General features: G+C 35.1%; 2 protein-coding genes across 2 annotated transcripts in view; both read right to left on the reverse strand.

Moving 5' to 3' along the window:
- The window catches only part of LOC135084356 (probable ATP-dependent RNA helicase DHX35 homolog), a 53,559-nt gene extending 36,556 nt beyond the window's left edge, over window positions 1–17,003 (reverse strand). The window contains exon 1 of the mRNA XM_063979134.1: window positions 16,332–17,003. The gene's annotated coding sequence lies outside the window, so the exon portion shown is untranslated. The remainder of the gene's footprint in view (window positions 1–16,331) is intronic.
- LOC135084412 (ceramide phosphoethanolamine synthase) lies at window positions 13,917–16,340 on the reverse strand. Its single transcript, XM_063979197.1, has one exon. It carries the CDS (start codon window positions 16,180–16,182, stop codon window positions 15,055–15,057), a length of 1,128 nt encoding a protein of 375 aa, XP_063835267.1. The 5' UTR covers window positions 16,183–16,340; the 3' UTR covers window positions 13,917–15,054.
- Window positions 17,004–24,229: the final 7,226 nt, after the last annotated feature.

Here is a 24,229-nt window from a genome sequence, read left to right on the forward strand (position 1 = left end):
CTCCACTCAAAATACTTATACTATTAATTATACTAATATAATTAATTATATTATACATCACAGATTTATCATACTCGTTAAACTATACAATATAATGGAGGCTTAAACTTAACTAAACAGAATGACTTGAGAAATACTTAACTCTTAAAATAACGATTGTCGAATAACATCTCAATTATACCTTCAACGTACAAAATTCCTCATTTTCATTGTCAGTCAGTTCTAGTACATGCATTTGATTAATATTTGATTTGATTTTTAATATTTTAGTAATCAATCATGGATGGACGTATCATTTTATACAGATTGCATTTTCACCAACCTATTACGTTAATATGACATATTATTACATTTTATAACTATTATATTTTAAGTTATAACATTATTTATCATAAGGTATTTAGTAGGATTTTAGATAACATTATATTTTCTCTTTCACCTACATAATATGTCGCATATCTGAGTAAACATTTTGAAGATATAAAAATATATATTTCAATATTTCTGTATTTTTCGGCAAGTTTGAATAAAAAGGCACCAGGCGAGTAATCTAGCCTGAAAAAGGCAAGCATTGAACTAATAGTAATACACGTGAAACATCAATATATCATTTATATTTCTGAACAATTAACAATAGATATATCAATATACTAACATATAGATAAGGCAACTGAATAGGTACATACTGAGCTATTAGAACACCATTTATCTTCAATATTGTTTATACAACGTGGAATTGAAATATCACAAGCGTTTTTTGAAATTATTTTTGCCTTTTAGTTGCTACTAAAAGACATCAGCAGTAGGCCTAGGATGCGCGTCGCGATAAGCGTTTATCACGCCATTTTATCGATTTTACGCGATAAGCCCACAAATCATCGATAATATTTTATCACGACGCGCATCCTAGCCCGGCAAGCCTCCCTAAGGCGAATATTATCACACTGCACCGCGCTCCGCCGCGGTCCGCGTGGCTACATATAAAGAATCCCGCGCGCAGACGCGTTGTCAGTGTGTTGTGCCGCGCGTGTTTTCTATACAAAGTGAGGTAGGTACTTGCATACAATGATTAAATCTGTCGTCCCGCGTACCGTGGCGGAGCGCGGTGCAGTGTGATAATCGCCTAACCCGTCTGGCCAGCGTGGGGAGTGCAGGACAAATCCTCCATTTGCCTCTGGTAAATTAGAGAGGGTCGTGCTCCTGCAATGGAGACTGAATGACCTGATGATAACAATGCAAGCTCAAAGCGATAGTGCGCTTACGTCGTCGATATAAAATAATGTGTTATACAGGCTGTAATCAAAAGATAAAATTGATATGAAATTAACAAAATATTACTGGTAAAAATCTATTGCGAAACGTTTGCGTCATTTCAAAAACACGTTGTTATAACTTATAACATTTCGCAAATATTTAGAATACTTACAATATTATTACAACAAACCTTGTGACAATTTACACTAACATTTGCTTTATATAAACTCTATTTTTTCACACTTAAGTATCGGCCATTATTCATAATAATGTATTGTTCGTGCACCATTATACTAAAGCCTACCTGAGTCCAGCAAAATTTTCTATACAAAATCAGTCGATATCTAGCTTTTAAATTAATTTTATTCGTGGCAATCTCTTTTATAAGAAAACATCTAAAACAGATATTTTTTATCGTTCATAAGGCAAATTCATTATCCATCCAATTAATAATCGAGTGTTTATTTTCAAACACCTCAAAAAATACCAGCACCGAATTTCGAAATGCCGTGACGTCACACCCATTTGCGATATGGGCGCGTGTAACGTGACGTCACGCTCAGTTAATTCTACACAAAGTTTATAGTCTTTACTTAGTTCGATTACAATTCTTGTTTTACGATCGTGTAGGTTTTTATTACAATGTGTATATCCTTAAATAACATGACATGTGTCTATGTTTGTTTGGACAATAATCGATCGATACTCACCGTGCAATATTTACAAACGAACGAACGGTGTGATAAAACCAATACAGATATCGTATTAATTAACATTGTATGATCAAACAATTACTTTACAATATTAATTTGTAGTCCATATCGCATACATAGGTATACAATTCAATGCACACTCGTTTTTGTTGGATATCAGAGGTAATGCTGTTATTTCGTCAGAGAAACATGGACGCCATTTTTTATGACGAGACGTATTTTGAATCACTTTTTTGTACGATTTTTAATTGAATAGGACTTCCAAAGCTTCACAAAAATGCCTCCTGCTTAATTTTTAAACCTTTTTTACTCAAAAAAAACAAAAAACAATTAAAATATTTGTATTAAAATTAGATTCGAATATTTTCAGTACGATTTTTAATTAAAAAGGAATTCAAATACTGAATTGCTTGATTTTTAACCCTTTTACATACTCATAAAAACTAAAAAACACATAACACTTTTTTAATGAAACACTGCCTCTTACCACCTCTTACCATTGTAGAGGAATCAACATTTGACAGAAAGTGACAAAACAAAATCGTAAAATTACGAGACACTTATAATTTTATTTTTCATACAATTTTAGCCATACAAATTCAATCATAATATCATAGACAGTAAATAGTTAAGAGATTGCCACAGTTTCAGCAAACACCCACACATTGGCACGTATCCAGTTTGTTTATGGTATTTTAAAATACATAAAACCGAATTTTAACCTACTGTCTGTATAAAGATAATATGGAGACAGACGGAAACGAACAGTGGAGGTCAAGCCAGTAAAATAGGAAGATAAATATACTTACAATTAAACATTAAACTTGTTTATTTATATGTTGTTAACGGTTTTTGTTTTTGCTGTTTACAAAATTTACGCAACAGTCAATAGGAGTTTTTTGTTTTGATTATTCCATTATTTTTTGATCTTGATTCATTGAAAAAAAATTTTTTTGAGAACCGAAAGACGCTAAATAGTAAAAGAAACTCACAAACTAATTTAAAATATCAGCACCCTTCTATAAAATTGTTAATTTTGACGCATGTGGTGGACTAACTAAACCCACGATTTTGACGTTTCCAATTACGTTCTTGTGAAAAAGACTGGTGACTGATGACTAGGGTGTCCCTTATTTTTCAAAGTTTTAAATTTGTAACGCATAGGTCTTAGTTTTGTTTGTTTGCCTCTAAAACACTCGGAAATAAATTTTTACCTTATTTGGAGTACGATAACCCGTGCCGACTTGCATCGAAACATGTTGCGCGGCAGTAGCGGTGCGTATTCGCGGTATTTGTCATTTGTTCTCAATTAATCTCGTGATAAACACCTATTGTTTGACATTTAGAAGATGGCTGTGGAATTAAGAAGCAATAAAAAAAGTATTTTCTTAGTCGGGGACGTAAATTTATCATTATTTTACCGTTAATCGTCAAGTTTTTGCAGTATTTTTGAACATATTATGCGAAGTTAATTAAATGTTATTGAAACCTCTAATCTTATCATTCGGGAGTGTATTATATTTTGGGAAAAGCTATAAATCCTACCAGAGCCTAACTGTGTAAAAAAAACTTGTGTATCTTCACCATGCTTGGAGGGAGTTGCAAGAAAAATTATTTAAAAAAATCAATATTTATAAGCGCCGCGGTGAGGAGGATTTAAAAACAAATAAAATATTTTAACAAAAACAAATAAAACCAAGGCGTCTAGAGTGTTAAGGTGTAGACAAAAAGTTAGTTAAGAAAGTAGAAAGTGCAAGACAAAGAAAATTAAATAAATAAATAAATAAATAAAAAATAGAGCAAATATGTTTCGGAGGTTTATCGTCATCTCTTACTACGCAAAATTCTATACAAACGCAAGGACATCACGACCAGCTTACCAGCTCTGAGGAAAGCCTTAAGGAACTCTTGACATCCACTTTCCAAAAGGTATATGAGAGTGTTGACAAATTGATTTCCAAAGCAGCCCTGAGCAAGTTTAGTCAACATCTTTGGTACTTCATATCAGAAGAAATTGCCGTTTTATCACTCATTGATGATGAAGGTCATGAACAAACACCGTCAATATTGTAGTAAAAGTATAAAGAGAGAGTATGTATGATTCTGGGAAGAGATACATTCCATCTGAAGAAGGTATGATTATTTCTATGGTAAATAGGACTTTGTACTAATTTTTTATCCTGTTTTTAATGAATTGATAATAATACTGCCTTATTTATTGTCGCTGGAAAACCATTGAGTGGTTTTGTGTCTGTCAAGAGTATAAATTTATTTTCTCGATTGAAAATTGATAATAATTTCCCCCTGAGACACATTTCTATATGAGATAAAGATGTTGCCTATTTAAAGGCAAAAAAGTGCTTCTTTAAGGGTAGTTAATGATACAGCTGAAAGAGCTATAAAGCTTATGCAAGATTTTCATGGTTTGATCACTGCAAAGGAAGAGCAAAAGCTTTTTTTGCTACGCACAGTGTAGCAAAAATCAGGCCAATATTCAGGAGCATGGAAATCTGTATCCAGAATGTAAAAAAGGGTCCCTCAAAAGTAAAATATATTGTCTGATCTGTAATGTTATCTTCTTTTTATAAATATTTTATAAAAAATAAATATTTAAATTGATTTAACTACATAACGAAAGGGGTAAAACCAGCATTTTTTCAAAATCTTCAGAGCTAAGTCGGCACGGGTTAATGTGGACGTAGGATGATGAAATTTTGTATTTAAGTATGTCTGAGTAGTACGAAAAGAAATAGAGGGTATGCATTTCAATATCTAAAAAAAATTTTTTTTCGGCCATATAAGGGACACCCTACTGATGACGTCTAAAAAAGAAAAAAACGTTTCAAAAACGACCTTAAAAAATTTCTCAACCATGGATTCATAAGAAGGTACTTATTAATTGGATCTCAATTTTGATCTCAGCTTAATATTTTTGGCGTTGGATCCCACAAAACCTTTTTTTTTTTTTTTGGATTAGGTGAGTTGGGTCATCACCACCCATCGGTAATACCTATTGCTAATACCTAAAACTCGGATCCAATAAAATCAAATGCATACAATACGATACGAGTATATCGCGACAAGAATCGAATAATTCCAATCGATTAAACACTGCTGTTTGAACAGAGTAACGATCGATACACTTTGATGATACCCTAGCGTAAATTATAAACGATGCGATTATTTGTATACAGGTATCGATTTCGTACAATGCATTGTAAGCCACCTATGTTGCTATGTTAAGAAGATTAATGGTTAATGAAACACCTAGTTAGGTAAGTTTATTTGTTGTCGATAAGTATTAGTTTTTTACGTATATTTTTTGTCAAGATTTTAAGAGGTATGTGCCCTACGTGCCCTAATAACTGCACGCAGGAAGATTTAATGAAGGCTACTGACAACAACACTCTTGTGGCAGTTTTAGCAGAGTAAATACAAATCAGTAGGTCATCTTCATAGAAACGCCCGAGCGCGGTTTGTATGTGAGCGCGCCAATACGTATGCGGCGCGCACGCACACACTGACAAAATTTAGCGTTGATTAGCGGTGAGTTGCCCCTAATTTTGTCAGTGTGTGCGTGCGCCGCATACGTATTGGCGCGCGCTCACATACAAACCGCCCTCGGTGCGTTTCTATGAAAATGACCTACTCATTTGTATTTACTTTGGTTTTAGGTTGACGCCGTGTAAGTAGGTTTGTTGTCGACACGACAAGAAGAAGAGGTATCAAAGCTTAAAGCTCTTTTAGATAGTCACGACGTCACGAGTGAATAGGCGAGAGTGAATAGGCACTTACAAGGCAGTAGCCAGGTATGCACCATCCTAGACTGCATCTCACTTAACATCAGGTGTGATTGCTGTCAAATACCTGCTTTGTACCTATTGCATAAAAAAGTCAAGAAAAAATTATCTCGATTTTTTCAAAATATCACTTTGCGTCAGTAATAAAATGTACAGTCGATATCACATAAAACGTTTTAGAGAAATAGCACCTAAAACATCTGATTAAGATACCAATACCTAGTTAAGTTACTTTGATGTGCCATCGATCGTACGAATTAATCCTTATTATCATTTTTGGTATACTTATGCCTTTTTTCACCATCAATCCCTAACTTTAAGTGACCCCTTTGAAAACAAAATTCCTGTTTGTTACCATGGGGATCACTTAAAAATTAGGGATTAATGGTATAAATGGGCATTAAACCATCTATAAACAACTACATGTCCTGGCGAACTTCGTACCGCCAATAAAAAATATAAAGCTTAAATAATTATGTTCATTAGAAATAAAGAAGATTCTAATGGTGAAAGGATTTTTCAAATCGGTCCAGTAGTTTCGGAGCCTATTCAATACAAACAAACAACCAAATCTTTTCTCTTTATAATATTAGTGTAGAATTAGTAAAAGAATCTACCTACTACTACCTAGTAGATGTTTTTTCTCATTTCGTAGGTAGGTAGGTACTGAAAAACGCCAAAAACAACTTCCCATCATAGGCTTTTATTTTCCTAACAAACGATTATTGGAATCAGGTCAAGATTAATGTTTTTAGAGACCATTTCAACTTGGAAACGAAATTCTTGGAGCCATAATAACACGCTTCTGTTCAGAATCTGAGACGCCATTGTTGACAACTTGGCAATGGTATAAAATAGGGGATTCCCCCTTATCTGTAGGTAGGCGGTAGTTTTGATACCACAAACGGAGCTTTAGCGAACGTCACGTTGCGTCAGAATAATCGAAATAAAATCAAGTAAGATAATCGAAAACAAACTGTAAGAACCTAATTAGAATTTCGTTAATAAATGCTTTAAATAAAATGATGGATTACTTCAGTGAATCGACGGAAACCGGTAGGATACGAACTCATAACCTTTCGTTTCCTGAAATAATTTTAAAGCGACTTTTCATTCATTAAATGCCGGTGAAAATTGATTCAAATTACTTGATAATTTCATCTATCGAATGTAGGTATGTATCGGATAGTCTCCGTAGATCAGTGGTTGCTGGTTAGAAGCAATCTTCTAGCAAGCGAAAGGTCGTGGGTTCAAGGCCCAATTGAGACAGTGTGTTTACAGACAAAAAATGTCTTCAGTTACAAAATTGTATTTAGGTAAAGGCAATTTCAATAGAGAATATGCATCGATATTAAAAGTTAATAAATTACGTATAAATAAACTAGATAAATCATAGAATTTCTGAAATACTAGTATGGAAATCGGACTGGAAACAAAAAAGTTACAAGTGTTTAAACTTTGTATGGAAATAGCTGAGCGTGACGTCAAAATGTCACCCGCCCATAGTAACTTGTATGGGACTCTGCGTGTCGTTCTAACATGACCAATGACGTCATGAGATCTCTAACGTCAGGTATCTTAGGTAACTTTTAAAATTTTTGTTAAAGAAAAGCACTAATTGATTTGATAATGCCAAGGCTACTGAAATGTGAGAAATAAAAAAAACCTTGCATATTCTCTATTGCGTAAATCTCAGATCATAGAAATCTATGATCTGAGGCGTAAATTGAAATTGCATGCAATATGTAATTGGCTGAGTAGGTTAATGAACTTTTTCCTGTATTCTATCTATACCTACATAATGGCAAATAAAATGTTTGAGTTTGAGTCAGCGTCAAATAGTTCGTGTCACCCAAAGTAGGCAAGAAGTTCGCAACACGTCTTCGTTACAACTGAAATAAGGTTGTTTTGACAACTTTTTGGCCACTTCGGGTGTCACGAAATATTTAACGATGACTGTACATCAAAAATAATATTTCTACTTTCAGATTTTAACTGACTTTTTATGGATAAACAAAACAAAGTTTGAAACCACACTCAATTTAAACAAAACCAACACGATCTTCGAATATTGTGCCAAACCACAAAATTATAATTTTAAAGTTAAACCACAATACCTATTCTATTTGACGATGACTGACATCAAAAATAATATTTATACTTTCAGGTTTTAACTCACTTTTCATTGATTAACGGAACAAAGTTCGAAACCACATACAATTTCAACAATACCAACACGATCATCGAATATAGTGCCAAACCACAAAATTATAATTTTAGACCACAATACCTAATTTTAAACTGAATAGGAAACAATTCACATATATGTACATAAAATAATGTATTTATAGCTTCTGGTTACCATGTTAAATTATAATAAACTAAATTAGACCTATAAATACATAATTACTGAAACATTATTGTGCTTTACAATAAATTCTCATTGAAATATTCAAACATTTTATGTTACCCTTTGCTCATAGGAATTTCCAGTTATTTAATATACCTAATAAGATAGTTTATGTAGCTAAATATAAATGCACATCCTGCTGAACTAAGTGAGAAGATAATAAACCTACGCTATAGCAAAATGATACTTCATTTCCAACCGCGGCTAAGCGTGGGTATGAATTAAAATTCATAGAACTACTTTTCCTTGTAAGTAGGCTTTTATAGAGCAACTAGCTTTCCGCCCGCGGCTTCGCCCGCGTGGAATTTTGTCTGTTATAGAAAAACTTTATCGCGCGCGTCCCCGTTTCAAAAACCGGGATAAAAACTATCGTATGTCCTTTCCCGGGACTCAAACTATCTCTATGCCAAATTTCATCAAAATCGTGAAAGCAAGACAGACAGAGTTACTTTCGCATTTATAATATTAGTATAGATTTTACACATTTTGAATAAAACCTAAGTACTACGGGATAAGGTCCTCGAACTCTCATGTTCTTCTGATTGAATTCGTTGCGGGACCAATGACAGTTTAACTTTCCCCCGGGACAAACTTGACCTTCACTGGTTGGGTTTTTATTAGCGGTCAAGCTGTAGATCCTAGCTACAAAGGAGTTGCAGCGGTGAGAACGAGAGGTGGGAATGGTCCCGTACTGCTTCACGACAATATAAAACTTTTTATTAGTAGATATGTAGGCATTTTTCAAGACACTTATACACGTCCCAATATAGCTTGCCCTACCATCACTTCGGGACAACATATGGGCTGGTGCTGAGAAGTGACTGAAGAAACTCAGTCGCCTTTTCAGCCTCTTAATTTATTTATTAATACCACTAGCGGCACTTCGTACGCGTGGATCCCGTTTTACCCCCTTAGGGGTAGAGTTTCGTAAAATACGTTCTTAGTGAGCACCTACGTTCTAAAATGAACCCCCATGCAAAATTTTGAGACTCCTAGCACTTGTAAGTAGTTTCTGAGATTTCGTGATGAGTGAGTCAGTCAGTCAATCAGTGACCTTTCGCTTTTATAGATATAGACTAGCTTTGGGCTACAAAAGCTAGTTTATAGATATACATAGATTTCCAACATTAAATAGGTACACATCTTCATTAATTTTAATTTAGTTTACTATTCTTTCAAATGCTGTTTCTTCAATGACATTTTGAATCTAGAAACCTGTTATGCTAATATAATCATTGAAATTCTCATTTAAACGTGTACTTCAGATACATAGTTTTAGAACAATCATTCTGCATTTAAAACAATTATAAATCGTTTTTCAGTGATAAAACCGCCTACAAATACTGCGTTTATTGATATTTTTATCAATTTGTTTAATTACTGTACGTATGTGTGGACTAAACTTCGAACTCCTCCTATGTTCTTCTAATTACATAATTTCGTTGCGGGTCCAATGACAGTTTAACTTTCCCAGGGACAAACTTGACCTTCACTGGTTGAGTTTTAATGGCGGTCAAGCTGTAGATCCTGGCTACACAGGAGTTGCAGCGGAATGTCTAGTCTACTATGGATTACACGTGTCACGCAAAGAACATACATATTAAAGTATATGTTGCACACGTGTCACTATTTGCGTCTCAAAATGAATCACGCGTGAAACATCGTAAAGAACACGTAAGAACAGCATCACGATGACGGAAATAAAATAATGGTATTATTACACCGTTACGTTCACGCAGTTGGACATAAAACATATTTATTTAGGTAACTATACTAATAATTAAATGCGAAAGTAACTCCGTCTGCCTTTTCATTAAAATTGATTAAACACAAATGATTTTTTTTTTTAAACAGATACAGGGTGTAGTACCTAAACACTTGAGTAAGTATGCAAAAAACATCTGAAAAATTGGATATGAAAGAAAAATTTAATTCGAGAGATTCAGCTTTTTATAACGAATCAGTCAGTCATAAACAATCCTGTAAGAATATTAGTTTAAATTACTACTGCTCTTCCATACATAATGCCTAGTATATTATATAAAAGGTACCTAAAGCTACACTGTGCCTTATACAATTTGAAATACGTGCTATGATGCGTTTACTGTGCCTCATAATGCATATGAGGAAGGAAAATTGAAATTGTATACAACTCTTTGATACACAGGTATGGCATACCAAATTGCTAGTTTTCCTCAAGTTTACATCAGTAATAATAGGTTAATTAACTAAGTCTTTGAGATAAAATGCCAAGAAAAAAGTACATATTCCATACATTACAAACGCTACGGGACTATTCCCACCTCTCGTTCCCACCGCTGCAACTCCTGTGTAGCCAGGATCTACAGCTTGACCGCCAATAAAGACTCAACCAGTGAAGGTCAAGATTGTCCCGGGGGAAAGTTAAACTGTCATTGGACCCGCAACGAAATTAATCAGAAGACAAGAGTCGATCCTTAACTTCGAACTCCTTCTATGTTTTTCTAATAGTTCAGTTACCACCACCTTTACCAAAGTCTGTCGCCATAACAACAATGTTAACAGCATTGTTCAGGCAGTTAGAGGTAAGATAGCCAGTTCCTCTACGGTTGAGGATTCCGAGTGAAGCTCGCTTCCACCTTCGGCCTGATCGTCACTTTCCATCAGGTGAGATGCAATGCGCGCCAAAAACTTTTGCGTTGTTATTAAAAATAATACATTTTTCGGGCCAAATGTCGTGAGTTCGTGAGACTACTAGATGGGGGCCGTATAAATTATGCCCTAGAATATTTAATTTAATACATACTAATGTTTTCATCCTAAACAATCGAAACTCCATTAACCACCTAAAATCTGAAGGAAAAAATTTCGAGATCCACGATTTTTACGATTAACCTACAGCCAAGAGCACATCAGACTATGCATTTTTGTGGCAAAATAAACCCTATTTCATCTGTATAAGATACTACATAATCATCGTTGCAGTGCTTTCGATCGTGCTGACGTTGAAACATGTAATAATCTCGCGATCAATTAACGTCTCTAACGCTCAAACGATAAGGTTTAGTTTAGGGAGCAGGTATTACGAAACTGGTTCCCAACTAATGCAGGCCGCCATTATCAACACATGTCAGTCTGACCCACGTTTAGGACAACACAGACGAGCGTCTGAAACGCTGCGTTTAGTCTGAAGATTTTAATCAGGGTCTCTGAACAACAGAACATCTAGATATGCTAATATTACAATTAATGCGAAAGTAAAATTACTGGACTGATTTTGATAAACTTGACAATGTTCTAGTAATCGCACAATGACTCGCAGAAACCGCAGATAAAAATTAAATGTAGTTAACTATAAATAAACGGTTTAAACTGAATAATCCATCAAGTGACACACATTTTATCATATCAAATTAATAAATTGATAACCAAAAATTAACATAAAGATACAAGTGTATTATTTGACCGGCTTTAGATACGATTTTTCATTGACGTAAAGTCGACATAAGACTATTTTTATTTTCAAAATAGCATAACAATAATAGGTACTACATAAGATAAAAAAATAAAGAAAGATAGAAAACATGATTACTTGACACCAAATCAGGTATCAGTGTATTTTTGAGTACCGTGGTTCATAGTACAAGTAGTTAAAAAAAAAATTGATACGTGACTTTGCATGTATCTGTCATTAAATGAAAGAACGGGATAGTTCATACAGTTAACAGCACACTAGACTACACATTTTCGTTGCAAACTCGCATCTATCATCACTAAATAACACACAGTTTCGCTGAACAAAGTACCTACATTTTCGCATTACATTCACTAAATGCATTCAAAATGATCAATGCATTTTAAATCAGCCCATTGTGCTATTGTTTGAAGTTTCCCTTGGGTTAAGGCCGTCTTGAGGCAAAGTAAGAAAGAATAGACGAGGCATAATGGAGGTTAAGTATTTGACACGTTTTTTGTCTTTTTGTTTAGAATCCGCAAGCCTTGATATGCAAGTATAAAAATCGGAAATCTAGTAATATTTTACGGACAAATGGATGACAGACAGAAGACAGACTTGAATCAATATCTCAATAATTATTTTTTAATTTTATTTATTTAATAGGACAACCAACAAGGCATACACTCGAAGACAATCAATATTTACAGCGTATTAAAACTTATTATGTACTTATTTACTGCCGATAGTAAATTGTTTTGAAACAATATGACAAATATTTTGCTTCTTAATCTAGTCATTAAAAAGCAATTTTATTACAGATAAAACACATAATTATAGTTTTAATTGAATGACAGATAATGTGTACGACACATACTATTTATTGCATACCTATAAGACAAAAACTAACAATTAAAAGAAATATGAAAGGAAGTACGACAGAATTTAAGCAATCTCATCTTTAAAAATCGCTAAACGTTCCTACGTTTGATACCTACGATAGATCAGTGTTTGAAATAAAAGTACAGAGTTTAATAATATTTGAACTATACTTTATGGCACTATGGTGGTAAAACTAGCGTTTAAGTCGCCCGTCTGCTGAACCCAAACGTGACATCAATCGGCCCACATGGTCGGGAGAACGTGGATAAGGCTGTTCGGTTTCGAAGAAGAAATTATACGTGCGTTTAAAAGATAATTAATTAAAGTGAAAAGAAAAATACTGTGTGAATGTGCAGTAACAGGGGTAGACGAATTTTGGGACACCCTGTATAAACAAAATGTGAACGTGAGCCTGCGTTTGAATCTAATTATGAACGTCGATTCATAATACTAGTTATATTATTAATAAAACTATACAGACACATGGCAACCGAAACTATAATTATTTATGTGAATATATTAACCTATCAAGGTTTAATGACATTTGTTATTTGTTTTCAACCGACTTCAAAAAAGGAGGAGGTTCTCAATTCGACCCGTATGTTTTTTTTTTTTTTTTTTTTTTTTTTTTTTTTTTTTTTCTATGTTTGTTACGCGATAACTCCGCCAATTATGAACCGATTTGAACAAATCTTTTTTCGGCGTATAGGTAATATCTCAAGGGTGGTCCCATTTAAATTTAATAATCAAAAAAACAACCCCCAAGGGTGGAAAATGGGGGATGAACTTTTTTATACGCAATATCTCCGCCGATTATAAACCAATTTGAACGATTATTTTTTGTTGAATAGGTATTATCAAAAGGGTGGTTTCATGCGAATTTGAAGAAAATATTTCACCCCCAAGGGTGGAAAATTGGGGATGAACTTTTTTATACGCAATATCTCCGCCGATTATGAACCAATTTTTTTTGGTCTCAGTGTACTGCCTACCTTCAGTGGTAACATCAAGGTAATAATTAGTTAACTAAAAAGCAAGAAATAAGTAAAATTTTATAAAAAAAAATAAAACCGACTCCAAAAAACCTACACTAAAACGTAGAAAAATAATAATTACTAATTACCTACTTATTTATTAGGACGAATTAATTATTAATATTTATGTAGGTATACCATGATTGATACTTTTGGAGTCGGTGCAGGCAAACTTTACATGTTTCATAATCTTGGCACCGACTCCAGAAGTATCAATCATGGTATACCTACATAAAGATTAATAATTAATTCGTCCTAATAAATAAGTAGGTAATTAGTAATTATTATTTTTCTACGTTTTAGTGTAGGTTTTTTGGAGTCGGTTTTATTTTTTTTTATAAAATTTTTGAATTTAATTTGAACTTGTTCTAATTCTAATATGTAAATAACCAACTAATATTAGATTTAAGAGAGATACTTCTTCAAAACGAAATCTTTAATTGAAAGTAAATAGATTTGAAACTCACAAGTAAAGCATTGGATTGAATACGATCGACAGCACATCATCGTAACCCAAAATAACGTACTAATTTCAACTTTATTACTTCGAAACAAGCTTTCTATTTGAAGAAAATTTCATATTTTATTTTGAGAGATTTATAAACACACTTTTTGTTATCATACAAATACGATTGATACTACATTTGTTTAATATTTGTAATACAAAGCGATACTGATTCATAAAAGTCGATCTGGTGATTACTATACATATAAACATTTCCTTACAGATAATAATAAAAACGTCACCCTTTTTACACTAATTTGATTGAACTGTGAACGTGTTAACGAGCGAACTTTACACTTAGGTTAATGGCACCAAATATACCACAATGTCTTAACTATCTAACAAACTAGACTTTTGTATTAATAACAATGGCATTCCCATCAAAATGCGAATGTAATTTCTTTATCGTCCCGAAATTCCAACAGTAGGTTATACTTTCCGGGAAACAATAACAGTTAAATAGGGAACCCGTTGGGAATCCCATAACTCCGTAAATAACAATGGACGCAAAATTACCAACTAAGTCAGGGTTTCTCAAACGTTCGACTACATGAACCCCTTAAAAGTAACAAATTAAAATACCTTCCCCCAAAGAAAATAATAAAGTTGACTATTGAAAAAAAAAAGGTTTAAAAACAAATTACCAAAGAAATGTTAAGTGAAGCAAGCACTGTTTCTTGTCGCAAATGGAGTCAAGTTTAGGAGTAACCAGCGGCCGCCCGCGACTTCGTACGCGTGGTTCCCGTTTTACCCCCTTAGGGGTTAAATTTTTCAAAATCCCGTCTTAGTGAGCACCTAAGTTCTAAAAGGGGGGTAGGGGGTTCCCCATGCAAAATTTTGAGACCCCTAGCATTTGTAGTTTCTGAGATTTCGTGACGAATGAGTCAGTCAATGAGTGACCTTTCGCTTTTAAAGATATAGATTTTGGACAATTTTAAGTCTGGCACATGGGAGTTCGCGTACCCCACTTTGAGAAACCCTGAGCTAAGTCAACGTGTAACAGCTTATCAACACTTACACCTATCATGAGCTATCTACGCCACTCGTGACAAACGTCCTGATGCTCTCGACCAAATACTCTGATGTACCCACAGCGACCACTAACGCTAAGTAACCTGTATAATGTACCGCCTTCAAGAAACACCAAGTCTTATCACAGAAAACCGCCAAAGAGAGCAAATGCAAGTAGCTATGAGGATTCACAACCCTCCACAGTAAAGTCGCCATAAAAAACGTACCAGATTTAAACGTAGCTTCTCTTTTGAACACGTCATACTCAGTACAATTCTCAAGCACATCCTGGTAAATATCTATGTATCTATTCCAAGCTAGAGAAGATAGAACCATCTGGCCGGAAAATAAGCCTAATACTTGAACTATCCTTTGGAAGGTCACTTTAGTTTTGTACGAAATGCCTATCTCCGCTGCAGTGTGGTCCTTTTCGATATCCTCACTGGAATTTATCTCTTTCAACTGATGATAAGGCAGCGTGCTGACTGGAGTACCCTTGTACCCTCGCCTGGGAGGGTTGTTTTTCAAATAAATAACTATACCAGTCATCATAGCAATCACCCCTATCAAATCGCATACCCCATCGACCCAATAACCCAAAGTGCCGACTTCTGACCTCTCGCCTTTAATATGCTTTCGTTCTCTCGCCACATGGCCATCAAGGTCGTCTAAAAACATTCTGATTTGAAATAACACGATCCCGACCCGCCGAGCTGCCAAATTCTGGCAAGTCAGGAGCTTCCCGCCGATTATTGCCACGAGAACGTGGAAGAAAGAAATCATATTCGGCGTGATGAATAACAACTTGTCAGATATCCTGAGACTTACATCGACTATGGCACTGAATGGTCCGTAGATATAATGGTTAATATGGTCCACCATAAGCCCCTTAACAGTGGGATGGCATAACGGATTTATATTACACGGTACCCAAATCACATCCTCGTAATTCGGGAGCACCCTGTCAGTCTTCCGCGTAGACGATTCCTGAACAGTCACATTCTCCTGGACTTGGAATCCGTCAATTTTGTAATTTTGTATCCGCAAAAACAAAAACGTATCCATATAAATGCAGTATACCACTATTATTAGTAAGAGACACGTTAGTATTTTACTAGCTTGAGACGAAGGCCACATCATTTTGCTGTACTATATTCCGTTTTATATATATATAGAAAGTTCTAATCCAATACTATCTACAAGGGCAAACTGGACACGTGTGGTGTTCGTAACAATATATGGTTTCTGATGTAATTTTAACGCTGCACAAACATTGGTTTTATAAATACCCCACGATGATGATGGTTTATGTGGAGCAGGCGTTCCGGTGTCGGCAAACCCCACGCAGAATCGTTCTATTTTGAAACTTCAAAACAATGCGTAACACTTGAAACACTTAAAACTTGTAAATGAACGTAGTCGTTCTCGTTCTCCAGTCGATTTCGTTTTTTTCGGCGATCCGAAAGAGGTTGCTTGAGCAGTACAGATGCATTTTACCGCGTCAAATCGCGTGGATTTTTTCTCTCGAGCCCATGGGCGCTGGAGTTTCACAGTTCACAGTTTCACACACAAATCGAGGCGCATTCACGTTGTTGTGTAAACAAAACGCGCGAAGAATGGCCGAGTGAATTGACCGTTTGTTTCTTATTTCACAAGCACATGTACACAGAACTCGTCGGTTTAAACATCTTTGTAAATACACAGAAAGTATGCATGCTGCGACAAACACAATGCGTGCGCACCGTTGGATCGCGCGGGGCGTAGTGTGCTCGTGTGGTCGCGTCGTTCACTCTTGCTGGCACCAGAACACCGACAGCTGACCTTAACCCTCGCACTTAAAGCTCACTTTAGTCTGCACAAGGTCTAGACAAAAGATGTAAAAGTCGCCGATTGACATAATAATGGGACCCGAAACTTAGGGACCGTATTAACAAACCAGAAACTGGAATGCTGGTACGAGCGATATCAGCCGATACGATAGTAACGTACATGGTATTATATGGTATAGGTACGTAATGGTTAATCAAATTTTTATTGTTCAGAACGGCTTAATAGTAATTCTTTTGATAAAGTTTCGACATAGGAATGTATAGTATTATTAATGTATCTTTATGTAACCAAGCAACATTGTATCTTAAAGTTATTATAAAGAACACGTCAAAATCATTTGCGGTTATTTTGAATAATGATTAATTTTAATTAACTTATGGGGCATTTCACGCGAAGCGGACAGCGAAAATCAAGTCAGGTTTTGGATTTTGTTCATATTTGGATTAAATGTACTGCTATATGACCTGAATGGATGTGCATCATTATAATTTTTTTATGAAGCTTAGTTTATTTTTTATGAGCGTTCAAAAAATTGGTAAAATTTTAGGAACAGATTTTTCTGAAGCTATTACTGCTATTATTACATTTGATTAAAAACAAACTAACTATTGAACTTTTGAGAATAAATAACTGTGTTTCTTACTATTTACTACAAATTTGAAATTTCTTTTTTGTTCACATAGAAAACCGGAAGTAAAGTTTTAAAATCGAATTTTACAAAACTTCGGTATTTTTAATTTTTTTTATTTTTATTTTAAAATATACCTAGTAGTCTATAAATAACGTGTGTAAAGTTGTAGAATGGAGTCTGTATTGGTTTTTGATTTAGACGCAGTACAGTGCGAGCGCGCCGCAATGAGCGTCATACTGGCTATCGACATTTGGCTACTGTATAAAAATTATTTGTTCGAAAACAACTGAAACGTTAATATTGTTGCATGCATACTCTTAAACAATTATAATTTTGACTCGGCGAACTTCGTACCGTCTAACAGACAATGATTGTTGGCATTGAGATGGTGCGTATTACGTCGCGGACTACCCAAATCACATCTTATTGAATAATACACTAAAAACATAATTCTTCTTTTTTAGGTAGTTGGCTCGCTACCTCCATATCAAAATCTGCCGAACCGTTCTTGACTTATAAATCGTGTAACTAACACGACTTTGTTTTATGTATAAAACAAAGAACGGCTGAACAGATTTTAATGAAATTTGGCATGAAGTTAACTGGCACCCCGGACTAACATATCCCGACTACCCAAAAAGAAGGGTAATGTTTTAATAGTATTATCCAATAAGTTGTGGGTGGTCTGCGACGTAATACCATGTCAATGCCAACAATCATTGTCTGTTAGACGGTACGAAGTTCGCTGAGTCAAAATTATAATTGTTTAAGAGTATGCATGCAACAATATTAACGTTTCAGTTGTTTTCGAACAAATAATTTTTATACAGTAGCCAAATGTCGATAGCCAGTATGACGCTCATTGCGGCGCGCTCGCACTGTACTGCGTCTAAATCAAAAACCAATACAGACTCCATTCTACAACTTTACACACGTTATTTATAGACTACTAGGTATATTTTAAAATAAAAATAAAAAAAATTAAAAATACCGAAGTTTTGTAAAATTCGATTTTAAAACTTTACTTCCGGTTTTCTATGTGAACAAAAAAGAAATTTCAAATTTGTAGTAAATAGTAAGAAACACAGTTATTTATTCTCAAAAGTTCAATAGTTAGTTTGTTTTTAATCAAATGTAATAATAGCAGTAATAGCTTCAGAAAAATCTGTTCCTAAAATTTTATCAATTTTTTGAACGCTCATAAAAAATAAACTAAGCTTCATAAAAAAAATATAATGATGCACATCCATTCAGATTATATAGCAGTACATTTAATCCAAATATGAACAAAATCCAAAACCTGACTTGATTTTCGCTGTCCGCTTCGCGTGAAATGCCCCTTATTCTATTTTTTAATAGATAGGTATAGTATAGGAAATTTTCTAGATTTTTTTAAAAAAAAATTTTATTTATTCTTATTTTTAATACAATAAGAAACGTAAAAACTCAAACCATTTGAAGTAATAAGACAGAATAAGAAAAAAAATACCCGAAAGAGACGGCACTATTTACATTAACTAAACATAATTAGTCATACAAAGTAGATAATTTATATGTTTTATTCAAATAAAAATTTATTTTGATAAGATAAGTTATCTGTGTATCGATGGACGCCATCATTAATATTACAATATTTATATTTATTGTTGTTATCTTTACTTCTGTCACACCATGTTTTAGGAAGGTGATAATAATTTCATTAGGTATTATTCTGATCATGACGATAATGAGCAATTATTATTATAGGCGCCTATTAGTTAATTAATACCTACTTAATGGACAAAGGGTGTGTAATGTATGATATAACTACATATCATATAATACTTAGAGGATATAACATCAAATTATATAAAATCGTTTAATATAATAATTATTTACTATAATAAACGAATAATATAATTTTAAAACGAATAATTTTAAGACAAATAACTATTAACTGATATAAAATGGTTTGATATAATGAATATTTTCTATAAAACTTACAATGTATACTATTTAAAACAAATAACATTCAAATCATATAAAAATAAAAAGTCGAACAATCAAATGAGATAAAATTCTTTTCCTATAAAACTTAAATCATATAACAATAATAATTTTATATAAAGTTCATTTGTTATAATAAGCATTGCATGCAGCAAGCAAGCAAGCTAGCAAGCAAGCTAGCATGCAGGCAAGCAAGCAGGCAAGCAAGCTAGCAAGCAGGCAAGCAAGCAGGCAAGCAAGCAAGCAAGCAAGCAAGCAAGCAAGCAGGCAGGCAAGCAAGCAAGCAGGCATGCAGGCATGCAGGCATGCAGCATGCAAATTTGACTAAAAACTTGAGACTTCTGTCACGGCTCCGGCACTGCGGGGCTCTGGCGGTCCCTCGCATGCTAATCGTCGCAGATGGCTTTCGCTCGACACCGCGTCTTCGGCTTGCTGGCCGGCTTCGCCGGCCAGCCTCAGCCGCGGCGCCTCGCTTCCAGCCACCTGCTCCTCAGCCCGCGGGCCGCCTCGCCCCTCCGTGCCTACGCGCTTCTAAATTACACTCTAGGGGTAGGGCAGACAAGACTACGTGGAGTCGGTTTTACGGCGATTCGTTTTTGTCACTAAAGTCATTTATAAGTCAAGCTAAAAAAGAACATACTTAAAGTTATATCTATCAGAAATTATATCAATTAAAGAGTATAACAAATAATATTTATTACAAGTAATGGTTATGTGAAATAATATTTATATTAAACAAAATTACATCAAATGAGTCTTAGATTAAGTAAGGTTTATATCAAATGTCTTTATGCGTTGTGATTGGTATCTGAAATGATATTATTAGAAATGATTTATTATATGAAGTAAACATTATATGTTAAAAAATTATATCAAGTGTTATTATAACATACGTTTATTATACAATATGAACGTTATTGAAATGAATTTATATCATATAAACTTATATAAACTGTCACGCACCCATGGAAAAACACCTAAAGATTAATAAAAATAAAATACATATTGACAAAAGAAAAAACTCGATAAAAAGCTTGTGCATTATTATGAGAATGTTAAAATAAAAAAGTAGTTATTTAAATTTCTTTTTCATTCGTTTTTTCTTCCCTTCCCTATCCCTTAATTATTATTTGCCGTTTTGTATACAGAATTTACGCAAACGCAGGCTAAAACAGTATACCTTATCAAGTTAAAATTCGGCTACTTATCTTGTTGCAATTTAATGAACTAAAATGTTTGAAACTTGAAAAAATCTATTACCGTTGGCAGGAATAGGGATGATGACTGGGTAATGAAATCGAAATTCTATTTAGTCCGTCAGACAGATAATTAGAAAATATTAGATTCATATTTTTTATTTTCTTTCATTTTCTAATTATCTGTCTGACGGACAAATAATTGAAATTTTGTCATCTAGCCTATTGAACTCATGATCAGTGAGTCGCCTGGAAAGCGATCGTGGGTTCAATGAAATCCGAGGTAATCAACTTTAAAAAAATCCTTTATGTCTGTGACGTTTCCAAGTCGATTCGCCAAGGTTTTAAGAATGTTGACTTTGTTATGATCTTGTTTTGTTTCAATTTTATTTTTATTTTCATTTATTTTTCTTTTTTAATATTTTTTACATTTTTATAAATTTTTTTTTTCACGTGACTCTTTTAGAGGCGACTAAGGGACAAATATGCGAACATCAGGCCTCCCCAACCCGTCTGGCCAGCGTGGGGAGTGTAGGACAAATACCCCATTTGCCTCTGGTAAGTTAGAGGGTCGTGCTCCTGCAGTGGAGACTAAATGACCTGATGATGATGACGTCATTATAAACCGTAGTAAAAGGAACACGTTGACCTTAATATTGCCTTTATTTAACGTTGAAAGAGGTGACTTTTACTCTGCAACTATTACACTCGCAACTTCGCAACGTCTCGAGCAAGTAATATTTTTTTACAATACTCAACTTCTCGAAGGCCCAGAACACACGGTGAAACGCAATTGCAACGAAACTGCAACTTCTAGTTAATTTTGAGTTGCATCTAAGTTTCTGCCATAGATTCCGTTGAGAGACCACACATGACGCGACCTGTTTGAAACCGGTTTGAAATGGTCACTCAAAAGTAACTAGAAGTTGCAGTTTCGTTGCAATTGCGTTTCACCGTGTGTTCTGTGCCTAATATTATATTAATCTTTAACTGACTGTATCATGAACCTTTGTTGCTTTAAAATTAATAAAATATACAACCATTTTAGTAACTGCACCAGACAGTCTGCCAACAGAGAGAGATGGCGGGAGATCGAGCGGAGAGTTGTATCCGCCTCTACAACCGATGTGAACAACGCCTCAACGTGACCACGACCGCTCTGCCAAGAGCGTAACGAATAAGAAGAAGAAGAAGATTTTAGTGAACTTCGTCGTCATCATCATTTCAGCCACAGGACGTCCACTGCTGAACATAGGCCTCCCCCAATGATTTCCAGATTGGCCTATTGGCAGTGGCTAGCGTCCAGCGCCTTCATAGGTTCATGTGATTTCATAGGCTCCTTATTTATAAAAAAAAACTAACTTCCCGCCCGCGGCTTCGCCCGCGTTATCTCCGTTACAGAAAAACTTTATCGCACACGTCCGTGTCAAAAACCGGGAAAAGAACTATCCTATGTCCTTTCCCGGGACTCAAACTATCTCTATGCCAAATTTCATCAAAATCAGTTCAGTGGTTTAGGCGTGAAAGTCACACAGACAGACAAACACAGACAACTTTCGCATTTATAATATTAGTAGGGATTCTGAAGTAAATGAATAGCGATATTCCCATGGCGTTTTGTTGACAGCTCATGAACTCATAAAAAGTATGTCAATTTTATGTGTAAAGTACTTTAATTACTGTAAACTTTAAGCTCCACTGCGTGAATAACCCGTAAATTAATAACGACCATTCGAACAGTTTTTCAGCTCAAATTAGATCATCCTGAAGACTGTTGATTGCTGGTGATTAAATAATTAACTCAATCGGCCGTCTGAATGGACGTATTTTTATTTCGTTCCGTCATAAGATGGATACGCTAGCGACTGCAAGTCAAGATATACGTTTGTTGTTTCAATATGGCTACTATTACAAAAGAATAAGATGGTAATGTTTTTGGCTTGATGATCCAAACGTAGAGGTCCCGGATTCGATTCCCAGTGGGGGCAGAATTTTCTGTTCGGTTTGGTTGGTGGTAGGGCTTGTTCCAAGTCCGCCTGGCTAGCTACCACCATCTTACCTAAGTCTGTCGCTATAACAACAATGTTAACAGCATTGTTGTGTTCCGGCAGTTAGAGGTAAGATAGCCAGTTCCTCTGTGGTTGAGGATTCCGGGTGAAGCTCGCTTCCACCTTCGGTCTGATCATCACTTACCATCAGGTGAGATACAGGCCAAGAGTTTCCTCGTTGTGGAATAAAAAAAAAGAAAAACGTGTAAGACCAAGAGATTAATAGAAAAGTACGAAATAATTTTATCGCTAAAATGTCAAGGCGAGAGTGAATAAGCACTTACAAGGCAGATCTCACACAACATCAGGTGCAATTGCGGTCAAATGCCTGCCTTGTTCTGCATACAATTTAAAAAAATAAGGGTTCCTTGTCAGGACTACGGAAAAAGAAGATTTAAAATCTGAGTTCAAACTGGTTCACTGGACATTATTTGTTGCTAATGATCCCTCACCCACAAGGTGGACCAACGACCTGGTAAAGGTAGCAGGAAGGCGCTGGATGCCGGCCGCTACCAACCGTGCGATGTGGAAGTCATTGGGGGAGGCCTATGTTCAGCAGTGGACGTCCTGTGGCTGAAATGATAATGATGATGATGATCTCTAGTATTACCCCATTCAAGGAAAAGGTCAAATCCCTGTCACCCTGTATTCTACCTGATATAAAGAGGCAAGGTGTTACGTCCACCCACATGGTGGATTGACTCCACAATGAAAGCAAGAAGGCGTTGGAACGACCTCATAAAGGTAGAAGGAAAGCGCTGAATGCAGGCCGCTACCAACCGATCAATCTGTAAATCATTGGGGGAGGCCTATGTTCAGCAGTGGACGTCCTGTGGCTGAAATGATGATGATGAAAATGCAAATGGAGGATTTGCTTACACTCAATTCATATTGTAACTCAACAGTTATCAGTTAAACACTTGTCATTCTGCTGCTAACAATGACAGGTGAAAGGTTAACGAGATTCTACCGAGTCGCGGCGAGAGGAGCCATCACGCGATTGGGGTAACCACACGACAGTTAAGAACCGGAGGGAACGGGATAATCTTTATTTTTCGTTTTACAGGCTTGAAAAAAGGACGAAGTTTTTATTCTGTTCTAAAAAGCGTACTTACAAAAAATTGTTGATATCCACCAGGGAATAAATTGAAAGTATATTGTGTCAGTTAATGTTAATGAGTCAAAGATTTTGTATAAATACTTAAAAATACTAATACTACACACAGAGTAGGACTGTCTGTTAATTTTTTTATCACTGATAAACCAAGTTGAATGCATTTCGGCATAGATGACGTTTTGCTGAAAAACTATAATAAAAAATCTAGTATGAAAATGTCCATGTATTTAACATGGACCTATCATGGTGCCCCTACACGCGATGAGTTGTCAATGATGAAATATCGTACGAGAGAATATTGTTTTTCGACTAAAAACGTTCGTCTGTACACCTAGACTTCCTTACACAAAAGAAAACAAGTGCATAGGTTGTACAACCC

Source organism: Ostrinia nubilalis, chromosome 26 (genome assembly GCF_963855985.1).
Source record: "Ostrinia nubilalis chromosome 26, ilOstNubi1.1, whole genome shotgun sequence".
NCBI classification, from domain to species: domain Eukaryota; kingdom Metazoa; phylum Arthropoda; class Insecta; order Lepidoptera; family Crambidae; genus Ostrinia; species Ostrinia nubilalis.

Bases quoted from the DNA above. Each gene is read 5' to 3' on its own strand.
- LOC135084412 (XM_063979197.1), bottom strand. From the start codon at position 16,182: ATGATGTGGCCTTCGTCTCAAGCTAGTAAAATACTAACGTGTCTCTTA.